Source organism: Asterias amurensis, chromosome 7 (genome assembly GCF_032118995.1).
Source record: "Asterias amurensis chromosome 7, ASM3211899v1".
NCBI classification, from domain to species: domain Eukaryota; kingdom Metazoa; phylum Echinodermata; class Asteroidea; order Forcipulatida; family Asteriidae; genus Asterias; species Asterias amurensis.
The window spans coordinates 8,047,853-8,073,074 of NC_092654.1; the positions used below are offsets into that span (position 1 = coordinate 8,047,853).

General features: G+C 38.9%; 1 protein-coding gene across 1 annotated transcript; it reads left to right on the forward strand.

Annotated features, from left to right (window-relative positions):
* The first annotated feature begins 8,339 nt into the window (after positions 1–8,339).
* Positions 8,340–20,365, forward strand: LOC139939964 (lariat debranching enzyme A-like). Its single transcript, XM_071936135.1, has 10 exons — positions 8,340–8,396; positions 9,228–9,332; positions 9,892–10,006; positions 10,569–10,693; positions 11,280–11,446; positions 12,579–12,705; positions 13,671–13,768; positions 14,586–14,660; positions 16,457–16,599; positions 17,439–20,365. Exons 2-10 carry the CDS (start codon positions 9,251–9,253, stop codon positions 18,271–18,273), a joined length of 1,767 nt encoding a protein of 588 aa, XP_071792236.1. The 5' UTR covers positions 8,340–8,396; positions 9,228–9,250; the 3' UTR covers positions 18,274–20,365.
* The last annotated feature ends 4,857 nt before the right edge of the window (positions 20,366–25,222 follow it).

The window sequence follows — 25,222 nt, forward strand, 5'->3', positions numbered from 1 at the left end:
TACACCAGTCAATGGAAAACTACACAACCATACAAAAGTCAATGGGAATTGACACAACCATACGCCAGTCAATGGGAAACTATACAACCATACACAAGTCAATGGGAAACTACACAACCATACACAAGTCAATGGAAAACTACTTAACCATACACAAGTCAATGGGACACTTCACAACCATACACAAGTCAATGGAAATTGACACAACCATACACAAGTCAATGGGAAACTACACAACCATACACAAGTCAATGGGAAACTACACAACCATACACATGTCAATGGGGAACTACACAACCGGCCACGCACACGGACGTGGCATGATTGCTAGCAGTAAAACGTCATTCTAAATCGCGCCTGTGATTGGCCAATGTTTAGAATGACATGCCCAGATCATGCACGCCCTTTTATCGGAATTCCGATAAAGCTGTTACAGACCCATCAAGGCTGTTGGTTGAGCCACGTGGGCGAGGTTGAAAGTAGAAAGACACGACCGTACTCACGACTTCGCTATACTGTTCTCGCTGTACAATTTACTGTACAATGTACTGTATACATGTACGTTGTTCGTGTATGTACAGCGTGCAGACTGCCGAATTGTGCCGCTCCGCACCGGGCCGAGCCGGGGCACACTACGCCAACAGCCTTGAGTCAAGGCTAGGTTGCTCAGAAACGATTTAAACAACCTCCACTATGGGAGTTTTGTGCACAGAGCTGTCGGAGAGAAAAACAAAATGTACAACGGGTAATTTCGATCCCAGTATCATGCTCAATCTTCAAAATTTTACCACCACAGGATTGCCATGTTCAAGGGCTTTCCTCTTGTACAAAACTTAATGCTCTGACGGTTTTTAAGGCGGGGCCAGATGCGACGGCGCGAGCAGGCATCCGTTAGAAATTGACTTATACTGTGCGTGTATACAACGTATACAAAGACACGGCGCAGTCAGGGTTCCAACCAACAATAAGGGGGTCATTCAAAAAATAGGCCCGGACAATTAAAAACTTTCAGCAACGCTCTGTAATAACTCTGGAACAAAAAATGCTAGGGATATGCAGTTTGTACCTTAGTCATCCTGGCATGTTCCTGCGTCCATTTTTGAAAGGTTTAGGGCGACTTAAGGCGTTTAGGGCGTGTTTACAGCGTATACAAAGACACGGCGCAGTCAGGGTTCCAACCAACAATAAGGGGGTCATTCAAAAAATAGGTCGGACAATCAAGAACTTTCAGCTACGCTCTGGGATAACTCTGGAACAAAAAATGCCAGGGAGATGCAGTTTTTGTACCTTAGTCATGCTGGCATATTCCTGCGTTCATTTTTTAAAGGTTTAGGGCGACTTGCACACTTCTTGATAGAAAAAAGCTCAAGTAGGCGGGGTTGCTCAGAAATGATTTCAACAGCCTCCACTATGGGAGTTTTGTGCACAGAGCTGACGGAGAGAAAAACAAAATGTACAACGGGTAATTTCGATCCCAGTATCATGCTCAATCTTCAAAGTTTTACCACCACAGGATTGCCATGTTCAAGGGCTTTCCTCTCGTACAAAACTTAATGCTCTGACGATTTTAACGGCGGGGCCAGATTCGACGGCGCGAGCAGGCACCCATTAGAAGTTGACGAACACTGTGCGTGTATACAGCGTATACAAAGACACGGCGCAGTCAGGGTTCCAACCAACAATAAGGGGGTCATTCAAAAAATAGGCCCGGACAATTAAAAACTTTCAGCAACGCTCTGGAATAACTCTGGAACAAAAAATGCTAGGGATATGCAGTTTGTACCTTAGTCATCCTGGCATGTTCCTGCGTCCATTTTTGAAAGGTTTAGGGCGACTTAAGGCGTTTAGGGCGTGTTTACAGCGTATACAAAGACACGGCGCAGTCAGGGTTCCAACCAACAATAAGGGGGTCATTCAAAAAATAGGCCGGACAATCAAGAACTTTCAGCTACGCTCTGGAATAACTCTGGAACAAAAAATGCCAGGGAGATGCAGTTTTTGTACCTGAGTCATGCTGGCATATTCCTGCGTTCATTTTTTAAAGGTTTAGGGCGACTTGCACACTTCTTGATAGAAAAAAGCTCAAGTAGGCGGGGTTGCTCAGAAATGATTTCAACAGCCTCCACTATGGGAGTTTTGTGCACAGAGCTGACGGAGAGAAAAACAAAATGTACAACGGGTAATTTCGATCCCAGTATCATGCTCAATCTTCACGATTTTGTTTCTTACCAATTCTGTAACGTTCCTTTAAACAGGCTTCTATATTCTATGTACAAAAAAACAAGGGTTTCCCACAAGATTAGATACGAAAACAATGTGTTTTCACTAAGGCAGTAGCTCCCTCCTTTTCAAACAAAAGTGAACCCGCCTTCGTATTAGAGAGAACAAGTCTGACCTAGTTAATTATATAAACACTGTTTAAAACAATTACCAGATACATACCAGTTATACCAGTATGCGTGATAAATAATAACAACAATAATAATATATAAAAATAAATATTATAGAGAAAATTAATTTTGTTTTTGACCCATACACCGATGTGTGTTAGAACTGTAAACTCAGGATACTTTCCCGAGTCCCGTAAACAAAAATATCCCGTGAACAAAATATCATGTTCGAACCCGGGCCCCTGAAGTTCAAGAGCAGTGTCTTGTCAACTAGGCTACCGAGGTTGCCCGATAACTAGAGGAAGGTTGAGTCCTAATGTTTTGGCGGCGGGTAAGACATGAACAATAAAGAAATTGAAGAATGAAAATTTAATCTGGTGGAAAAATATAAAAGGTTACGCTCCGGAAGTGTCAGGCATTCAGGTGCCGGTTCAGTTAATGGCACACACTGGACCCTCCCCTTTGCCATTTAGAACCCTTCAGGATTTGCATCCAACCCAGAGCACATTCCCCCTGCCTCGAACCCAAGCCACCACGCGGGCCCTGTCCCGTTAGGGGGGAAAACAAGGCAGATCCCAATCACACTGTCCCATCAGGGGCAGCAAAAAGCCTTGAATCTAGAGACAGACGGTATTGTGTTGGTGCTTAAATACTGGTGTTTTCATGGTCATAATCAATTGACCGATTGCGCTCCGTGCCTCACGTGAAATATACAGTGGGTAAAATGTAAACAAACACGGCGTACTGCATATAAACGTGCTATAAGAAGACACAATTACTGTTGCAATTTCTGGCTCAATAAAGACTCAATTCGAAGAATATTCCGGATTTTGTCATATGAGACCTTACGGATGGCTGAACAATGTCAGTAACAGGTAAAACCAACAGTCGCCCAACTAGGAAATTCCACGGAATGTTCACACGATGTCATGTGTTTATGCACGGAAAGTGTGGTTTCATTGCCCTCGTTGTAATGATTTTGCTGCTAATATTGCCAATACAAATCTCCTGAAGAAACTGCAAATTCACTTTATTTTCAACCTCAAGTTATTTTAAATTGGAAGGGGTAGCTAGAGTCGGACGCCTTAAAAATTGCGGTCTCGTCCATTGGTCCAGCCCGACTTCACGCCGTGCACAGCACAAAATCCACGGCGCGTGAGCTCGCTCTAACCTCAGTAATTTACGTAATCTAACAATACTCTCAAAAGAACCCGTTTTGTAGAAGAATACTTGAAATATCAAACAGCAAAGGTGATTTAAATCAACAGCACAACATTCAACTTAATGATAGGGCTTCGTTTTTAGTCGAAAATACAGCCGATTATGGCCCATCGGCGCGCGTTTCCCAATATCTTTCCTGTGCAGCTTTGTTTTTCTATAACAAAGTGAAAATAATATAATAAAAAATCACAAAAACAAAAAGCCTGGCAGAAATGTACAAACAGTTTGACTACATATTTTTAAAGGGTCTATATACTTTTTGTAGACCAAAAAAACACAGTGTCCACATTTTTACATTAAACTGACACAGTTTAAATAGAATGATAGTAGAAAGCTTCCCTGAAGTTATTACCTTCTGAGGTGTTGTAGTTTTTGACAAATGAGTAAAACAATGTCATGAAAATAATTTTCAGTGATCATGAGACGAAAATTATTTTAGCATGTAAAAACGTAATTCCATGACATTGTTTTACTCACTCAAGAACTACAGCATCTCAGCAACTCATACCATTATCTTCAAACGGTAAATCTGTGGACACTGTGTTTTGTGTACAAAAAGTACCCAAACCCTTTAAAACCAGAAAATTTAGCATGACATTAAAATGGTTTTAGGTGTTCAGGAGCTTGATGAGGTATTTTGATCTCTGTTGGTTTTACAGCTAAAGAAAGCAAACTTGGCTCTTTGGCGCAATTGCAGGGACGAGTTGTTTTCAGACGCAGTGAACCACCTCGAAAATTTCACAGAATCTCACATAATTGTGTGCTATGTGTAATTAAAATTTATGAAGACATTTTAACTCGCACAACAAGTTTAAAATGCGACAATTGCCATGCCCTCACGTACAAAAACATAATGCCGTATTGCACTTGCGCCCTTCAGCATCTGTGCGCCCCTACCCAGCATCTGCGCCCGTGCTAGCATCTATGGGTGAGACCAGAAGCTTGAACCCAGCAAACTGTGTTCCTGGTGTGCCAAAGCAAGGGCTTGCTCTGTGTCCAAATTAACAGAGGAAACTTACCAAAGACAAAAAAAATGATCCAGTTGAATATTGAACTAAGGACTTCATCACAATCCTGTCCACTTGGGTTGCCTTTCTGACCATGATGTTGTCTTTGTTTCCTCGTCACTCAAATGTACAGGTTTTACTGATAATACCATCAAAAGTCAACCCACGGGCTGGTCCAGGGAGTTTGCAAACAAACTAGTGTCTGCACTGAAGGCTTTGTCTTAAAGAACTGGGAAGCTGACCGTAATACATACAGTGACTTCAAGAGCATTCACCCACCTGAAGTACGGTTTAAGATGACCAAGTATTGTAGTAAATTAACTTCGTCATTCTTTGTATGACGAACCAGGAATGTTCTTTTGTTAAGGTTGGCATACTGCACAGCCATTTGGTGTTTGAGATGTATGTATACCCCCCCCCCCCCCAAAAAAAAAAAAAAAAAAAAAAAAACGAAAAAAAACCACCCTCCTCATGTGTCTCCATTGTGTTCTGGGATCTCAGGAATGAATTCTTTCGAGAATTTAAGAAAGTTTGGTATTTGTGTACAGGGAAGTGTGTGTTAGAACAATTGGGTTACCATCTGTCACATACCAGCAGTGTTCAGCGTTTGGTTTCTTACAAGAGTGGCGGCAATTCAATAGCATACGCCAACACAAAATTGTCATGAGTGGTGGACTCCCTGTGAAAGCAATCGCAATCCCCCTTTCTTCTTATTGTGTTTTCATTATGTTCTGTGTATGTCGATAATTAATTCTTTCCATGATTTTAGAGGTTTTGAATAGATCTGTACAAGAGTAGATAGTGTGTTAACTTATGAGATCATTATGGGCACACCTCCTGCCACATTTCGGCCACTGAAAGTGGCGGCATTTCGTGTCAAACGCCACCACCAATTGTTCAGGAAATACGTATGGTCGACTCATTGCAAAAGCAATTACATTTACCCCACCCCCTCCACTGCAGAGCCATTCAATTCATCAATTCAATTAAAGTCACCTGGAAATAGATTTTTATTTTCTTTCAAACATAAGAGTATATGCTAACGAACAATTAAACAATTTTTTTAGTAATTGTTTGTCACGATTAATATGTTTAAAAAACATATAAAGTTGTTTGGGGACTGACTCCGCCTACCCCTTTTGTGACGTCAATCGAGGCAGACTTTGCCTGCAATGCGTATAGTAAACACACGTGCAAAGTACATGTACGTCCAAGTCGTGAGTTGGTACGTTTCAAAAAGTGTTTTTCTGCATTCAGCAGCAATACACCTGGTCGGCATTGCCGGAAAAAAAAAAAAAAAAATCTTTTTTTGAAACGTACAAACTCACGACTTGGTCCGTACATGTTCTTTGCAATTGTGTTTTCTCTACGCATTACAGGAAAAGTCTGCCTCGATTGACGTCACGAACAGCACCCTCTCGGGTCGGGGTCTACTCTTAAATTTGTAAAGAACATAAGAACTGATTTTTTAAAACCTTAGTTAACTGTTTATTCACATTCCACTCATCAAAACACTGACAAAAGCTTTATTTTTAAAAAGTACCACTTCCAGGTGACTTTAAATTCATCAACATTTATTTCCACCAAGGAAAATCACTGTAGAAAAAAGGAATGCCTAAAATGCAATATTGAACAATATTTAGTTGATCGAAATGTGTACCCCCCCCCCCACGACAATATTTGTCTTCGTTGTGTTCTGTGAATCTTAGGAATTAATTCTTTCGAGAATTTTAGAAGGCGGTTGGGTAATTCTGTACACGAGAAAAAATGTGTGTTAAAGATTATGAACATTGTGGACATACCCTCTTCAAGCAGAGGCACACCCTTTTAAGCATGTCGGGCAAAGCTCAGCTTGCTTTCGGTTGCGTTGCAAAACACAAAATTGTAGTAAAATGTGGCTATGAATTTAAAACGATATTTTTTTTATTCACATGTTCAATTGGGACTAATAATCCATTACAGGTTCCTCACAACACACCTGGAAAAGCTAGCGAGGTATAAATTACTCGCTTTCAGGGAAGGTTTTGTCTCGCTTGTGATCCGTCAGCAATTTTTACACTGTGTTTCAACGACAAACAAAGCCCGGAATTTGAGACGGAGCTTAAGCCGAGATTTTTAAAAAGCCCTATTTTCTGGAAGAAAAAAAAAACTTTGCCATAAGCAGTATGCCATTTTTAGCCGTATAGGCTAGATAAAGATGTCTTTAAAGCATTAATGTTTGTTAATATTAAATTTTGCCATCCAGCGGAAGAGGCGACTACTTTGTTGCCGCCATGCACTTTGTAGGAAAATCTGTCTGCTGGAGAGTATGTCCCCCGTATAGAAAATTAACGTGTGCTGAAGGAGGATGTTTCAAAAGAGGGCGCTATCAGAAGTAGTTTGTACACAATTTGCAGTATGGGGCGGCGGGGGCAGAATCGCTGGGGGACAGAATCTCCGGCCACTTCGACGACCATTATTTTGAGCTCATTTTCACATGTTTGTCGTTTGATGCATATGTTGAGATACACGGGTGTGATGCGGAGACTGGTCTTTCAAACAAATTATTTGCATAGGGCCTACTTCATCGATCTTTTCGTCCAATATGAAATAATTTTTAAAAGTTCGTTAGTTTTCCTTTCACAGAAATTGACGTTGGAAAACTGGAACCACACAGAGACGTGGAATGACCGAGAGTTCTCATGATCCACGCGCAACTAGCTCATTCTTTTCACGGCGGCATTTTTGGACTCGGACTGTTTTGTACATGAAATCAGTTATTATCTTATAAAGCGTACATCAGTGCGTAAGAGATCATAGTCTAGTTGGTATAAAATTGTGAATGTTGATGGTTGGGCTCATTGACAGATTATGTATGAGCAAACATTTGGAGGGGGTTGTGCCATTATGTGATGATAAAAGCGTTGACTTGGACACACAGTATGTCATTTAAAAATTATACAAAGGGTTTGTTTTAATAGCGACTGGGGACACGACAAAAACAAACCCGCTCATAAATCAAGCAGTATTTTATTCTCTTTTTTTGTGGGTGGGGGGGATCCCGCTATTTGTTACTAGAGACGCGGAACAAAGGAGGCCCTAGTCTTTTGCCAAGGCCTTCGTGGCTTGGACAGCTTCGTAAAGCCGCAAACAACCCGGAAAAGGCGCTCGTGGCTTCGCCACTCGCGTGTGTGTTCTCCCGTTCCAGTCGCTTGAGCTGTGTGAAATTAATGTAGGTCAAAGGTGAAAGTACACGCCGGTATTGAGGCAGGTCTCTGCCGTTATTTTTTACGACCCTCAAAGTGTGACGTCAGATGTTTAGGCTATTCATGAGGTTGGATTAGACAATAATTAATAAAACGGAGGGCGCACTTGGGTTCCTACTGTACGTTTTGCTTGCACCTTTATGAGAAATACTACCTGAAATGTATTTAACTGTAATCTTACTATTTGCCAAATAATAAATGGAAGTATTAAAAACCGAACAAATGGCGTATTGTATGATATGTAAATGGCTCATGCTTGCAATTTGTGCAAAGACATATAATCCCATAGACCTCCACCATTTAACCCAAAGCACCCCGCGCCCCGCCCCCATAATAATGTAGACGCGTGAGTGCTGCGCTCGCTGTGCCGCCCTCAAGTGCTCGAGCTCCAAATGGTCGGTGACCCAAAATGTGTACTATGATAATGCATTGGTACACCAAGTGGTGACGTTCATGTGTTTTTTCGTACTTGAAGTGTGCACTTTCGAGATTTTTTGTTTGGCAACAAATGCATTGATTGGCGGCATTGCAAGGTAAGTTGATTGATTTTGATATTAATTTTAAGGTGATCTACTAATACTATTTTACCACATAGTACTTTATTACTTAGTACAAAGACAAAGTTTATTTCCCCACACTGCAATGGCAGCACCACTGCTCAATAAAGCTTTAAAAATGTTGTGCTTGTCTTTTATTTTTATAAATTTTAATATCTGCTGAATAATAATATTAAATAAATAATAATTTAAATTAGGGGTAAATACGTTTTTTTTATAGCCTATTGTTTATTTTATTATACTATAGTTATAGTACTAGTAGTTAGTATTATTATTAATTTTCGGGTCTAGTGATGCAACACCCTACCAAGTACGATTACAAGTGGATTTGCTCTATCTAGACGACAGCCTTCCTGTATATGTATGTAACAACAATTACAATGCTGTAGGTGTAGCCGTTTCACAACAAGCAAGACCGGTACAAGCAAGGGCTATCAGAAAGTAAGCTGATGTTGTTGTTAGATCTAGAACTTGGGCGCGTTTCTCGTCTTGTAGAAAAATTGAGTTGGTAGATCAACATTCATCCTACTAGTTACTACTGCAATGGCCTGCTAATCACAGTAATCTGTACATGTACTTGTACCGGTCATTGGAACTCGAGCTGAAGTAAGCTCAGTCTAAAGTCAATAAAGTCCGAAGCCAACTCAGTCTGAAAAAGTGTAAATAAAGTGTGGTTGACTGAATTGGCTGTGTCCAAGAAATTATTAATAATCGCCGTTTAAGTATTTTAGTGCTGTGATATTCATAGACATTTTTTAAGAGAATATGTTTGAATTTACCCATGCTTGTTGTTCTATTGATGTACAGTGAATGACACTTGAGATTCTAAAATGAAGATAGCAGTAGAAGGATGTTGCCATGGAGAATTGGAGAATATCTATTCAACAATTCAACACTTGGAGGCTAAAGAAGGTAATTTCAAACCCTAAAGTTCATACTTGTTGCGAATGCAATGCGAATTTTGACGTCACATGGCTGCTTTTCGCAGCGAAGGTTTTGCAGGAGTTTAGCACAAGTCAACTGATGCGATTTATGAATTGCCAATTTGTGTCATAAACATTTGTATCGCATTAACATGAAGTATGAACCGAACTTGACATTCCCAACTTCTTCCTTATCCAATAGCTTAAGTATAAAGCTTAAGTGAAGGATTCAGAAGGGCTGGGCTAGTACTATGCCCATAATAAGACTTGCTTATCACGGGGTCAGGCATACTATTCTAAAATTCAAAAAGTGGCATAAGATAAGTTATGCACTAGCTACAATACCCTGTCTGTATTAAGTTTACGTACATGGATCATTTCAACTTCTCAAACATGTTTTTTTTTTTTAGTTAAGGGGTTTGGGGCATTGCATGGTAAGGAATCGATGCATTCGATTTACAGTAACACCGTACCTTGTTACTTGTATAGATTTTTTTAAGAGGAACTTTTTAAAGAATTTATATCTAATTTGTTTGTTTCTTGACTAGGTATCAAAGTGGATCTGCTGCTGTGTTGTGGAGACTTTCAAGCTGTCCGAAACGAAAGTGATTTAGAATGCATGGCTGTACCCAAGAAATTCCGTCAAATCAACTCTTTCTACAAGTAATTGCTACAAACCTCATTACTATTAATAATCAAAAAATCTAAATTGAAAAGTACCTGAACTGAATACATTGGCAAGATTTGTTTTTTCTATTTGGGCCCTGTTTCATATGTATACTTATAAAGCCAACAACAGGATAAACAAGAAATGAAAAGAAATGTTGTGTTTAAGATGAAGTTGGGAAACCCAATAAGAAAAGCATAGACGATCAGGTAGGGACAGATGAGTACCCAAACCACATGCAAGGCTCTGGTCTGAGGTTATTGCGCCAGTGGACTAACGCAGTTGCAGAAAGTTTTGTGAAATTGGCTGCTGAAGTCGTTTATTATTTGAGTGAGAAACTACCTTTTACTCAAAAACTATGTTACTTCAGAGGGAGCCTTTTCTCACAATGTTTTATACTATCAACAGCTCTCCATTACTTGTTACCAAAGTAAGTTTTCACGCTAACAACTATTTTGAGTAATTACCACAAGTGTCCAGTGCCTATAAAAGCAGAATTCAGAAAACACTTTGTCACACTCTGGAGTCAATCACAATTATGGTTATTTTTTAATGCAGATACTACTCTGGTGAGAAGAAGGCCCCTGTACTGACGCTGGTAATAGGAGGTAACCATGAGGCATCCAATTATCTTGGAGAGCTGTCTTATGGAGGTTGGATGGCACCAAATATATATTACATGGGTAAGTGAAAAGGATGGAAAAGGTTTCTTCTATGCACAAGGTTTTGTCGTGCATATATCTACGAAACGAGGGAAACCATACCAAAAGTGTCCAGTCTACACTACAGCTATAGTAGCTTAACTTATTCTCAACCTGTTTTCTTAGCTAGTGGTGTGTCATGGCTTAGCGGTTTAAGAGCACCGTATTCAAACTGTGCTGTTTCTGCGCAGCAGAGTGTGGGTTCAAGAGTAGTGGTACTTGTGTCCTTAAGCAATACACTTAACCATCATTGCTTTATCCTTCGGATGGGACATAAAGTCGTTGGTCCCGTGCTTTGTGTAATGCATGTCAAGAACCCAGTAGCACTTTTTGCTAAGAAAAGGGGTTCGCCCCATGGTTTCTGACAGTAGCTACTGAATGCTATAGCACCTTGTTAATCCTTATAAGGTGCTACATAATTGGGTCTCGGAATTCATATCTTCAGTAACCTATCTTTCTGCAAAAAATGTATGTACTAAGCAGCTTGAGTACATTGTTGGTACTTTGTAGATCTGTGCGCTATACAAGACTTCGATATTATTATTTAAATATTCTCAAACTCATTTAGGTTATGCAAGTATTGTCAATTACGGCGGCGTCAGGATAGGCGGCGTCTCTGGAATTTTTAAGCAGCGAGATTTTAGAAAAGGACACTTTGAAATACCACCCTACTCTCAAGATACGGTACGATCCGTCTATCATACTAGAGGGCTGGAGGTGTTCAGACTGAAACAGGTGAGTGGCTGAAATTTGTCTCACGGTGGATAAGATGAAAGGTTAATAATAATAGCTTGTAAAATATCACCACAAATGTGTGGTTAAGGTGTCATTTGAGAATAGGTTTTGTTAAGTGCACGGCCATTTTACATTAGGCATTCAACGAACATGTACATGTAGGTGTGCTAGCGCTTGATGTTATTACATCCCAAGTACATGATGAGGTACACAATCCATCTTGAACGCTGTACACATGATGCTGAGCCAAGGAGGTGCACATGCGCATTCAGCAACCCCAAAAGTATCAATGCCATGCTTGGGAGAATTTTTAGACAAACTACAGATACAGATTCAGCACACTGCATGTGGAATGTTCCTGTTACAAAATTCTCAATGCGACAAGCAGAAATTTAACTGCATGTTCATCACATCATTGAATGCATTTAAAAAACCATACACTCCTGTCTATAAAAAAAAACTATCATTATTAATGGAAAATGTGTTGATTCAAAATCAGTGATATTAAGGGTCGCTTTTTACCTGTTGCCATTATTTATTTGCACACATACCCCTTAGGCAGATCTTTACACTTGTATAGCCAATAACTAAATAATCATAAATAATATAAGATGTTGATTTATTCCCCATTGCCTCTGCCACGGTGTTCGAACGCTGTCCGTCACCATTTGATGCCTGAACTCACAGATTCAGTTCTGCTTCACTAAACCAATCTATGCCACCCTGCAATGCATACCAATCTCATTAGAGTGTACAGGTTGATTTGCGTCGGGTTTAAAGAGTTTCCATTTATGATTCACCTATTAATAGGCCTGTAGGCTTCCTTTTTGGAAGGGCAAGGTCACCAAGGCATTTTCTCTATGGTAAAAGGCACCCCACAGGAGCATTTTAAGGGCAACAAGGCAATTACCAGGGGGCATGGAGGCATTCACATTTGTTGCCTCCATGAAGTTTCAGGCTTGTAACATTCATTGGCAAACAATGTAGAATGCAAGATGGTTTTCCAGTCTTTTTCAAGTCTGCACATGAGATTGTTAACCAAATTTTGGGCAAGAAAACCACTTAAGAATGACTTAAAATTGTGTCCCCTAATGCCTTAAAAATAATAGCTATTCCCCTTTTTTGTCCTAAGATCACGCAACCAATTGACATCATGATGTCACATGATTGGCCGAGAGGAATATATCACCATGGTAACACAGAACAGCTCCTCAGGGCGAAGACATTTTTTAGAGACGAGGTGGAAAGCAACACACTTGGTGAGAAGAATAAGAAAAAACAATCCTTAAACTAGCTTGGTCTTCTCATTAGTAGTTTGGTCCACTTCAAACATGTTGAATAGGACTGTATGATGGCCGCAGAACATGAACTCTATTAATTTAGACCATGGAAAATGGTGTAAACAAATAATCAGATGATGTCTTCAGTATCTAGCCTAGGCAAGTGTTTAATGTCTATTGTGGGTGTTCAGAAGGAAACATTACAATAACTTTAAGATTGACAGAGACCACAAGTCTCCGTCCTTTGTAATGTCCAACCCACCCACTGAACCGTTACTTCCAATGGCTTTTTGCCTACAGGTTACCTCAATCCTCCAATATCCTCTCCCATGTCTAAATCCTTCATACCCGCTAAGTTTGTTTAAGGAATAAATTAAAGGCCAATTACCAGGGGTAATAATGTTTAAAGCTCTTTGAGACACCCTTTGACATGTGTGAAAGCGCTATATTTAAAAACAGGGCCCAATTTCATAGAGCTGCTTAAGCACAAAATTTTGCTTAAGCAAAAGAAACCTTGCTTTGTAAAATCAGATTACCGGCCAAGACTCAACTTAATTGTTATGCTAAGTAAAGAACAGCTAAATACCAGTCACAAGCAATGAATATGGCATGAAATTTTGGCCAGTAACATGTGTAAAACAAGCAAGCAATTTTCGTAAATTGGCCCCAGGTTATTATTTGTATGAAGAGAATATAGAACGATTTGGGAGGGTAAGGTTAAATTACAATCTCGGTCAGCATACCTAATCAGTAGACATGGTAGAAAGCAATCAAGTGGTAACTCGCATTAAACGTTATGTTTAAAATGGCTTACCTTTACTCCAAGTGTTTATTTACTGATGTGGAAACTGCTAATGATTGCTGAAAGACCCTGTAAATGGAGATCAAATTTTCAATAAATGGAGATCCAATAAGCAATAATTATTTCTACACTTGGTTTTCAGGTTCACCTTGTCATGAGGAATTACTGAATCACTTGAAACCAACGTACTGGTTTGCTGCTCATCTTCATGTCAAATTCCCTGCTTTAGTTTCGCATGGGGTAGGTACATTGTACATATGTGTATGTAGATTTTTCTTTGTTGCTTTTAAAGTGGCAATAGCTATTTTAGAAAGTCAAAATGTAATTTTTATCAGTGTCATGGCCGAGCATTCGGGTCCCTGTCATGGCACTTGTGTTTTTGAGGGGAAAAAAACATAATTGCTTTGCTATTCCATAGGTCCTGTATGTTCTGTAATGGGTGTTAGAGCCCCCAGTACAATTATCATTCAGAGATAGGGCTTGCTCTATGTTTTTGGCATGTTTGGCTGTAGCTTGCATCGCATCACCATGTAAACCCTGACAAGGTGCTACATGTGTATAAATGGGTCTCATAATTCCAGCATTGTTCTGCATGACGGTCGGGGAAGAAATAATGAACGATTTGAGGCGCCTGTCCGGAGTGATAAATCGCTGTCAGAACTGTATATTATTATATAGATAATATTACCACTACCCAGTTCCACCCGACTGGTCACACTACATAAACACTGTTCCAGCCCATGATGCTAATTGCTGCATTACTACAAACATTCATTACTTACTGCCTTGCCAATAAACTTGGCCCAACAAACTCTAGTGTTTGAAATAATACGTAAATCTTTGGATGTGAGAGGAAAATTGTTAAGACTTGTTCAGGCAGGGACTGAAAACCCAATCCACGGGATTGAATTCAAAGTTCTAACTTTAAAAGAGGGGGAAAGAAACCACTATATTATTCCGACCACCCAAGAAATACTAACTGCACAATAAGGGTTATGTGTACTGTGTGATTAGTTCTGAGGTTTGACATTACATTGTCACTGTTTTTCCATTCCAGCCAGTGAATGCAGAAGAAAAAACAACCAAATTCCTGGCTCTTGACAAGTGTCTCCCACATAGGGACTTCCTTCAGGTGAGTCGTCATTTCTTCTTCTTTTTCTGCACATTTTTTGTTTGCTAGACTTCCGTTAGATGTTTTTTAATGCATGGAACAACTTCAAAGTTTCCTAAAATTTTTACATGACAATACCACATCCCGGGGCTATTTATGAGAACATTTGGTTATCATTCCTTTGTCAAGGGAAAACCATTACTCAAAAAGCGAAAAAAAGTTCTAAAAAAATAATACTGCATGTGGGCATGGACACTTTTTAACGATGTAAAGTGGTTAATAATACTTTTTTGAGAACATGACGGTTAATCTTTTTTTTGCATTGATTGTACAAGTGTGGTATGTTATGACCGAGCTGTCTGTCTAGTGTAAAGGACTCAAGTTCAGACGACTGATTAACCCTTCCATGCGTTTGACAAAAAACTTCATCTCCCTGCATGAGACCCAGTGTAGTTTACTGCGCTCAGAAAAATCTTAATAAGCAGGGGTTAATAAAGCTATTTCCAACATTTTTTTTCCCCCAACATCTTTCAGGAGGGTCTAGGTATAAGTTGGCAACAACAAAAAATAAATAACCAAAATATTTGCTAATAATCTCGGACTTAACCTCTTGTGCACTTTTGATTTTTGGGGGAAAAAAAACCCCAAAACCAAATAATGTCCGTCTACAGATTAAAGATTTGTGCATGCTAATAAAAACCAAAAAGGTACAATTCAGCAGGGGTTGGGTGGAGTAAATAACTGCTATGAACAGCCACGAACACTCTACAGGTTTTGCTAAAATGGCATTGAAATTTCCTTCAAAAACACACCACAAAAAAGTCATGGTCCAATGCAGTAGCATTTGCTATATAGCTTTGTACACAAAGCAATGGGACAGCCCTGACCACTACATGTGGAATTAATCACTACATGACCACCGGGTTAGCATGGTCATTCAACTTTGACAGTCTGTTTTATGAAGGTATGAAGTTGGATTACACGGAAGCCTGATATTTAAAAATAATTATTAGTAAAGTTATGCATAAAAATGCAAATAAGTGCAGTGAAATACAGTGGCACTGTCTCAGGGGAGGGTTAAGTGGATAGTGGGTTTAAATCCAAGCAATGACCCTGTGTTCTTGACCAAGGCTTGTAACCAAAATTGCTTCTCTTTACCAATGGGTATCAATGGGAACAGGGCTGAGACAGTTTTGTTTTGGACTAACCTCTTAGTGCCAATTTAAGCAGCTTGGGGTTGTATACTTATGAGGGATTTGAGAAAGTTTGTGGAATGGTTTAAAAGTATGCTTGATGAAATGAATGGTTTATTTATTTGAAAATGTCATCGCAGCATACCGCTGAATTGCAACATAATTCACAATAGTTACAAATATTACAATAATTATTAAAAAGCTTTACAATAGAAAATACATAGTGAACATATGATTAAAAAATCACCAAAACAAAGGCCTGCCAGAAATGTACAATTGGTTGGACTCCTTGTATCGAATTGGCAATCGATTAGGGATAATAGTGGGGTAATAGTGGATTAGGGTTCAAGTGCCTTGAACTTTTACTAGAGCGTGGCTTGAACATGCAGCCTCCGTACTACATGTAACATGCTGGTACTCTACCAACTGGGCTAATTATTGTTATGTTGTTGTAATGTAAGTCTGATTTTCATCTAGACCCGAATTCATTGCAATGCTTACCAATATAGCCGAGAATCTGCACTAACACAACACTGAAACAAATTTTCCGAAAAGATACTCTTTCCAAACCCTACTCCATTCTTTACTTTAACGCAGCCAAGTTGTTGTTATTTTTGGTTGTAGGTGGTAGATATACCGCATAAGACAGAAGCACCATGGGATTTCACCTACGACCCTGAGTGGCTTGCAGTGCTACAGTCAACGAAGCTACTACTGACGACAAATGACCGGGTTGTTCACATGCCAAACCAACAGTACAATAATAGGTCAGTTGAAGCTTCTTAATGTGTCATTGAAAGAAAGGTACAGCTTTGCTCAGATTTGATTTTGTTTGAGTTCTGTCTTTGTAATCTCAGGTTTGTAATGTGTTTTTTTTTATGCTAGATGATTTAAGGAATAGGAATACAATATTAATTCAAGTTTTTCATCATACAAATTTCAGGTAATTAGTTGTGAAATCTGAAGAATGGATCTTTAGAGGCACAAGCTACCACCAAAAATAGCCTGTTTATAAAGTCTTTAGTAATGTAGTCAGTATTTGTTTATTTGACTACCCATCAAAAAGCATAAGTACAATCTTGAAAATGTATCGCAATGCATCTTGGGATGGATCGTTTTTAGAAAATTCAAAAAGATACCAAAATGGACGCCATGCTGTAGTTTACATGTAACTTTGCCAAGTTTTATAGTTGTGTACTGCTTGCAATGATAGCTGGTGTTGCATGGACTTTGATTTCACCCTGATTTTTTAATTGCGAATAAACCATTTCAAATCTATATCAAATCAAATTCTTTGTACACTGATCATGCACACTGAAACATGAATATGAGCTATTGTCTGTGGTTTTGTTACTGCTGTTTTTCATGAATGACGTATACCTTGATTATCAGGGAAAATCTACTCTTTGGTAGCAGAGAAGTCACCCGATTTCCAAAAGATCTACTCCGCGGTAGTAGAATATAAAGCAAGAGAGTTCTCAAACACACACAATCTACCCAGCGAGTAGGTACACACATGGTGTTACCGCAAACCCAACATTTGGAAACCTCACCATGCAGTGCCTCAAAACCCATATAATCCTCGTTTTTTTCTTGTCCATCTTAGATGGGATTACAGTGCTTCACTTGAGGAGCTTTCAGCGATACGAGAAATCTTCCAGGAAGATTTGAGGATTCCTCATAACTTCACCCAGACAGTGCAAGTACACGACCCGGCCAAACCCGTCCAGAACCCCAACCAGCCACTGCCAAACGTCAATCCACAAACCACACAGTTCTGTGCCAAACTCTCCATTACTGACCCCGTCGCAGCGATCATGGAGAGTTCGGGTATTCCAGTGACACCCTCCCCTCTCAGGAGTTTGAGTAAGAGGGACGAAATCGACAACGATGACGAAAGTGCCATCTTTGATTCGTTCACCGTCCCCTTTGATACATCGGTCGAAGAAGGGAGTGAAGACGGCGATACAGATGTCGCAAACACCTCAAGTAACCCAGCTGAAATCAGTTTAGATGATGATGAGGAAAAGGAGGATGAAGTTGTGAAGACGAGTTTAAGCGATCGGTCAATTGATCGTCCTCTTTTAATTGACTTACCCGATTCAGAGAGAACTCATGAGACGAGTGTAGATGAGACCACAGGCCAGAAACTCTCCACATCCTCTGATATCTTCAGTAGTACTCCTCTTCAGGAGTCATTGATGACCGACGCCCGGCCGTCAGCTATGGGGACACCGTGTGTTACCGGGGGAAAGATGAAGAGGAGGAACTTGGACATCTACTCATCTCAAGAAGAAGAAGAATCTGCGGGAGAGGAAATCAAACAGGATAGATTATCGTCTACGGGAGAATCGAGTAGTACTGAGTCTGGTTCATCCGGTGGTAGGAAATTCAAAAGGAGGAATCAAGCGATGTATACATCTAATGAGGACACTGAATAATTTTTTTTTTTTTTTCTTGTTAAATTGAAGAATGGGCAATCGGGCATCAAATAATGTCAATGAAAAATATTTTTCTATGAACACTGAGACTCGGGTCAACAAAAACATTGAACTCAGTAACATTACAACAGGGCCCAAATTCATAGACCTGCATTGAGCAGACAACTTTGTTTTCCATTTTGAGCCTAGCAAAGATTAGCAGGATGCCAGTCGGAAATGTTGCATAGGACATGGTGTTTTGGCTGGTGAGCTTAACTTTGTTACGCTTAGCTACTTTTTGTGCTTTTTAGAGCTGCTTTAGCAGTAAAAAGTGCATAAAACTGCTCTGCAAGAGACTGGTCACAGAGGATACATGAGAAATGTTGTTTTGACTGTTTGTTTTATTCTGGTAAACATGATATTGTTGTTCTTGGCTACTTTTTGTGCTTGATAAGCAGCTTTATTGAATGGGGCTGTAAGGACACCTTCATAAATCCAGTAAGCAGACTTGTTCTGCTGAAGGAGTGGCCAGTAGTCAATTTGTATTCATTTTTTGCTTAGCAAAGAAATGTTTTGAACAGTATTTTCTGCTCAACAGCTTTATGAAATTGTGCCCTGGTTAGATGGTTAGAGCCTGTTCTATGGGAGATTTTGGATGGTCCTTTTTTACAGTTCTGGTCAGTAGTGCGAGGCTCAGACCTACATGCTCAGTCCTGTGCTCCAATACTGAGCATGTAGGTGCACACGCTCAGAGTCACACAAAGGGACTGTTATGTATGCTGCCACCAGTGCTCAGAAGTATTCCATTGTATAGTTCATTGCTCACTCAATGGGTTATACTGTGTGATGTAAAGATTATACAGGCATGGAGTTACACGGAGACCATGGTCTCTGTGTTGCCCTGTTTTAGTTATTTTTTTGCCTTGGTGCCCCTTTAAAAGTTTTCTGTAAGATTTCCAAATGGAAGAGTCCTTTGCAAATTGAATATAGCCATATGTCCCCTCATAGATGAAACTCCCGGCCTGGAAATAAGAATAAGATTTTGCTTTTATTTTTAAATAAAGGACGACGAGTCATTAGAATTTTTGTTTTTAAGCGTTTTGTGTTGGTAAGATTTCTTTTTAAAACTCAAAGCTTTTACAACAAAAACGGGTACAATAATAATGGCAAAGTTAATAGTTGGTGCATATTTAATTACTTTCTCAAAGATGAAGGCACAAGATGGTTGGTATTTTGTGATTGCACCAACGATGCATAGACCATGTAACCTTTGTATTTGTATACAATGTGACCTTGTACATTCCGTGTAATTTTCTGGCAGGCAAGATGCTACACTGGTTATATTGGAAATGTGCACATTTTTACCATAATTACCACATAAAGTTGATACAAAATTAGACAGTGCAATCTCCATCAAGTATAAGGTTGTATATTTTCTTATATTTGGCTGTGTACAAATAGTCCCTCTAGGATTGCAGGAAGTCCAGTTTTTGTGGCTCTTTGGTAAACTTATGATGTTACAGATTGCTTGTATATTACATGATCTATCAAGCAATTTGTGTACATTTTGAAATTTACTGATCATGTGCTATCCTTTTTTTAAAGTAATTATTGTGACTTGGTGAATTAGTTAAGTCTCACAAACCGACCATTAATTGAGCCCAATGTAAAATTATCTAACTTGTTTGAGTTCTGCATTACTTTTTTTATTGCTAATTTTATTATTTGAGTTTTAGAACATTTTAGAGTATTTTAAATATGACCATACTTGATGAATTGAAATGCATATTTTTTCCGCATCAGAAGGTTAGTTTTTACCCTTTTGTTGTGTACAATTTAAAACATGTTTGCGATATGCTTGATTTTCTACCTTTATTTTTAAATACTAATGAATTATTTCCATCTTTACGAAGCTTGTTTTACCAACACGTTTTTTGAGTGTTGTGTCCCCATTCGAATTCCTCTAATAGTTTACAGAACTGGCATTGTTTCAAAATATAAATTAATGGAACATCTGTTAATGCATTTTGATATCATTGGCATATGTCATGAATCAAGCCATATGTCAGTTGAATAAATAGGATAATAAAGTAACATTTTGATGACATTTAATCGAGAAGTTCACACATTTTTCCTGTTCGTTTTTAGTTGTCAGTTGCTTTGTGACCTTGTTTTGATTTCATTATTTTGCAGACGTTCTTCTGTTAGACTTTTTTTCTTTTTTTAGATTTGGTGGACACTATAGAATCGCGCTGTTTGGTCTGGGGTATGATGTAGACAAATTTACCAAAATCTAATAGTGTTAGAGTCTTGTGTTTGGCATATCTCAAAATGGCTTATTGAATGGAGAACCAAGGACAACATTGAAAAGGTAAAGATCAAAACGGATCAATGACGTGTGGCCATGACTGACACATAACATGATTGCGAAGGTCTATTTTAAAACTCGAGTTTTCCTTGAAGTATCTACGATTAAATTGCGCCCAGTGTGATACAACGGCGATGTTTATCCACTGTTTCGAACAAAAACATCATCTACAATATTCTTAACAATATTAGTTGATAGTCGACTACCAGTACAATATAAATATTTGATTTATTAAGTTAGAGTTTGTTCTTAGAGAACTGTCTTTCAGAACTGACTCCGCGGCAGTACAGTTAATTACGATCCTATAAGCTAAAATAGTAGTCCAGTCTATTTTCTAAACCATCCGCCCTGGTAATAGTTAAAAAGCAGTACAGTTCTTTTCAGAACTGAGAAGTCTCCCGAACCTCCGATTATCTACTCCGCGGCAGTATAATAAAGCAAGACAGTTCTCTAAGAACAGACTCTACCTGGCAAGTAGATACACACATGGTGTTGCCGCAAACCAAATTATACATTGATACCTCACCATGCAATGCCTCAAATCCTTTATGATTTATTAATTTAAGATTGATTGAATGTTCCCATGTGCACATAACTAATCATAGTGAGATCATGTGATCATAGCTGGGATTTGTGATTGATTGATACATTTGGCCGAAATACATATATTGTGTTGCAAAGTCTAATTTCTGGTCTCTTCATTTTGACACTGAGCCCCACATCGCGAAGTGGTCTAAATTTTGAAGTGCATACAATGTAGTTTCATCTCACAATCTCTCAAAATGTGACTATTTGTTTTTAAATTAACTCAGCCCACTCCTTCAAATTGTTGTTTTCTTCATGCGATTCGTGGACCTTGTATGTAAATTCCTGGGTACCCCTGTTATTTTATCCCTGTGTAAGTGGAGCGATTGCAGCACCCTTTCTAGATGATTGGTTTTTGATGGCTAGCTTGTCGGCATTTTGAAAACGTGTAACAACAAATCCCTGTATTTGGACACCGAGTGACAAAAATCAATAATACAGATTCTCAGGTTTGTTTTATTATCGTGCGGTAATAGGGAGGTATACCTTGTCAGTGTGTATTCTAGTCGCACATGATGCTTTCTTTAAACTACACACACAAAAAGACAGGGATTTTGTCTTGTTTATTAAGACTCTATATTATTAATATTGATCTAAGTTTCTCGCTTTGAGACTGCCGCCTCGGATAACCGTCTCAAGGTGACATTTTAATGACTTTTAACCAAGCAAGCTGTAACATCTTGCGTCTTCAGCCGTGTCGTTCATTTGCTTTCCAATCGCGGGAGGAAATCAACTGTTCCCTGAAATTTGCATTAGTTTGTTTTTAAATCCATGGGTTCGTCTTGTGCCACAGTTCTAAGATAGCTCGCTGATTGGGCAACTAAACATTGTGACATAAATGTTTCCACTATGATTGAAGCTTGTGAAGAAGATTGTTTCCTCGGTAACAGAAAATTGTGAAATATTTGTTATATACTTGGTAACAGAAGATTGTAAAATGTATATTTCCTTGGCGACAGAAGATTGTGAAACACTTTTTTTCCTTGGTGACAGAAGAATGGAATATTGCGACTAGTTTTGTTTCCTATGTGACAAAAGATTTGGAAATGGTTTGTTTCATCGATCACTGAAGATTGTGAAATAGTTGTTGTCTTTGGTGATAGAAGGTTGTGAATAGGTGATTTTCTTTGCAACTGAAGATTGTGAAATAGTTTGTATATTATGAGATTTTAGGCATTGCATGGTGAGGTATCAATTGGTCTATTATGTTTGAACTTCGGTAACACCATGTGTGTATCTTACTTGCCAGGTAGATTCTTTTGAGAGCTCGTCAACAAGGATAGTTACCTCAAAAGAAGATTGTGAAATAGTTACTAAATGGTAACAGAAGATTGTGAAATAGTTTCCTATTGGTAACAGAAGGTTGTTAAATAGTTTGTTATTGGTAACACAATTGATTGTTTAATATTAATAATATTACTATAGGTTTTCTCGGTTAATTTCGGCAAATGAGCAGCCAATTTAACCACCAAGCTATTCTATTTCGCGCGAAATCGAATGCTACTAAAAAGGGTCATTCGATTTCGTTTTATGGTTCGTCAAATGTTATGTTGCGTCTTTCGATTTAACAAAACAATAATTCAATTTAACAATTAGCCAAAACAGCATTCAAATTCGCAGACGCTTCTTGAGGCGTGTGTGTCACGAAAAAGAATGACGATACGCTAAATTGGACAGAGTAATAAAGGAATATGACTCGACTCAAAACGAAATTGAATGGCCGAATTCTGAATTTGAAACGCAGTAAAACTGGAGAGGCAAAACAGCTTTAATTCAAACGCATTGAAATGAAATTGACTGCTCATTTGCCGAATTTGACTGAGAAAACCTATATTACGAGACAATTTTCTCGTACATGCAACGTGGTACTAAATCCAAATTGGAGTTGAGGAAGGGGAAATAGTCTGCCCGTTTGGGTGTGTAATCAGTACCTATGAATGCATGAGGCAGGGATCAACACTTGAGACGGCGACAGTGTGAAACTTGCATTTCGTTATTATGCACAAAATGTTTTTTTTCCCCACTGACGATATGAGCCCTTCTGACAACCGTCTGGAAAATTCAGAACATTTATTCCCATTTGTGTCTTGAATGAAATTACTGTGTTATTTCAGCAGGAGAATTTCTCACGCATATCTCCGACGGTGAACTTCATTTTGTATGCATGTAAAATCCCATTCAACTGGAATTCCGCCGTCTGCCCGAGCCGGACGGGTTTAGATCTTCGCTTGGTTAAACTTGAGCATCATGGAAATACAATAATACAATCACACGCTTTGCTGTTGCACCATCAAACTCAACACAGCGCGCTGCCCGGTCTTGCCTCTAACCTATGCAGATGATGCTCTGCCCTTTGGCGCTTTTCTACAACATTTGCGCTGCCTCCCATTCTTTTGTATACCTGATTCAAATCGCAATTTCTTGTTTGTTTCTAATTTCAATTAATTACCACCGGTTTCAATGGAAGATGTTTTAACAAAGAACAAAGTTGGCGCAATGACCCACTTTCTCCCCCAGTTCACTTCGCGATTCTTTACTCGCATCGGGGTCGATTTCACAAAGAGTAGGGACTAGTCCTACCTTAGCTAGTCCTGTAGGAGATAATGACAAACTTAAGGCTAGTCCTAAGTTAGGACGAGTAACTTGTCTTAGCTCGAGGTGAGACTTGTGAAATCCACCCCTGGTGAGCACGATAGAAAAAGAAAAAAAAAGAAGAAAAAAAAACATCTTTAAAGGTTTAACATTTAAAACAGAAGCAAATGTGTAAACCGCACCACATTTTATAGCACCTCATAAAGTGGTATAAATTTGAGAAAGCCCACTGTTTCGAAATAATATTTTTACTCTAGATTGAGTTTAGCATATAATACACTATCCTCTACGCACGCATTGTTCCATATCTCAGATTTTCAATCCCTTAATATCCACAATACGAAGAGAACCAAGAAAGAAATCCTGATTTGTTTTTTTCTATTGTCACCGGTTTTATTAGAAAGTGTTAATAAAAAGGTGGCACAAAGAACCCCTTTATCTCCCAGTGGCAAATAGTTACAAAACCCCACTGCCTCAAAATAACTATGGTAGGCCTACTCTTTAGATTTAATTTGTAAAGCCAATATACATTTATTTCACCTCTATACACACACAGAACATTATAACTCAGATTTCCAATCCCTTTATTCACGATAAGAATAGAACCAGTACAAAAAGACACGAGATTCTTCATCACTCCGTGGCAATTTATCCACAAGATAATCATCATTTTGGGCACAGAATGACCTGGCCCGTGGCTGCCTGAATAAGACATCCTGCTGTTAAGGATCCCATTGATATGATCAGACGGTAGGGATTACGCGTCCTTTCCTGGGCATCAGCATAAATTGCCCTTTTTTTCATTCGGCATCGTCAAGGGTTTTTGTAAAGGGCATCATATTGCAGCAGTCTGGGTGTGTTTGTTGATGTGCACACACGAGAATGTACGAAACTGGTGTCATCAAAATTTAGAACTACATAACTACAATGCGCTCAGGTAGTGGTTAAAAGCAAGACAGTTCTTTACAGAGAAGTCTCCCTTCCAGTCCTCTAAAGAACAACCTGTAGATACATTAACATACAATGGTGTACCACAAACCAAATATATATTGATACCTCACCATACAGTGCCTCAATTCCTGTTTATGGTAACATAACTATCGTTTCTATTTAATTCAACTCAAGTTAACATATTATGTCTGCTATGTATTACACGTTCTTTTATCATTTATTAAACCTGATTGTCGCGTGTAACCTTTATATGTAGTGTTTTTATTGTTGCCTTAAAGGCACTGGACACATTTGGTAATAATAATACATTTGGTGAGGATGCTAGTCTTTGACAATTATTGTCAAAGACTAGTATCCTCACTTAGTGTGTCCCATATATTTGTTCTGTGGATATGTTTTCGCAATTGCACAAATTAATAAGTGTGCTTTTGGATGCCTGAAAAAGGCTTTAGGCCTGAAGTCTTTAAATGTGTG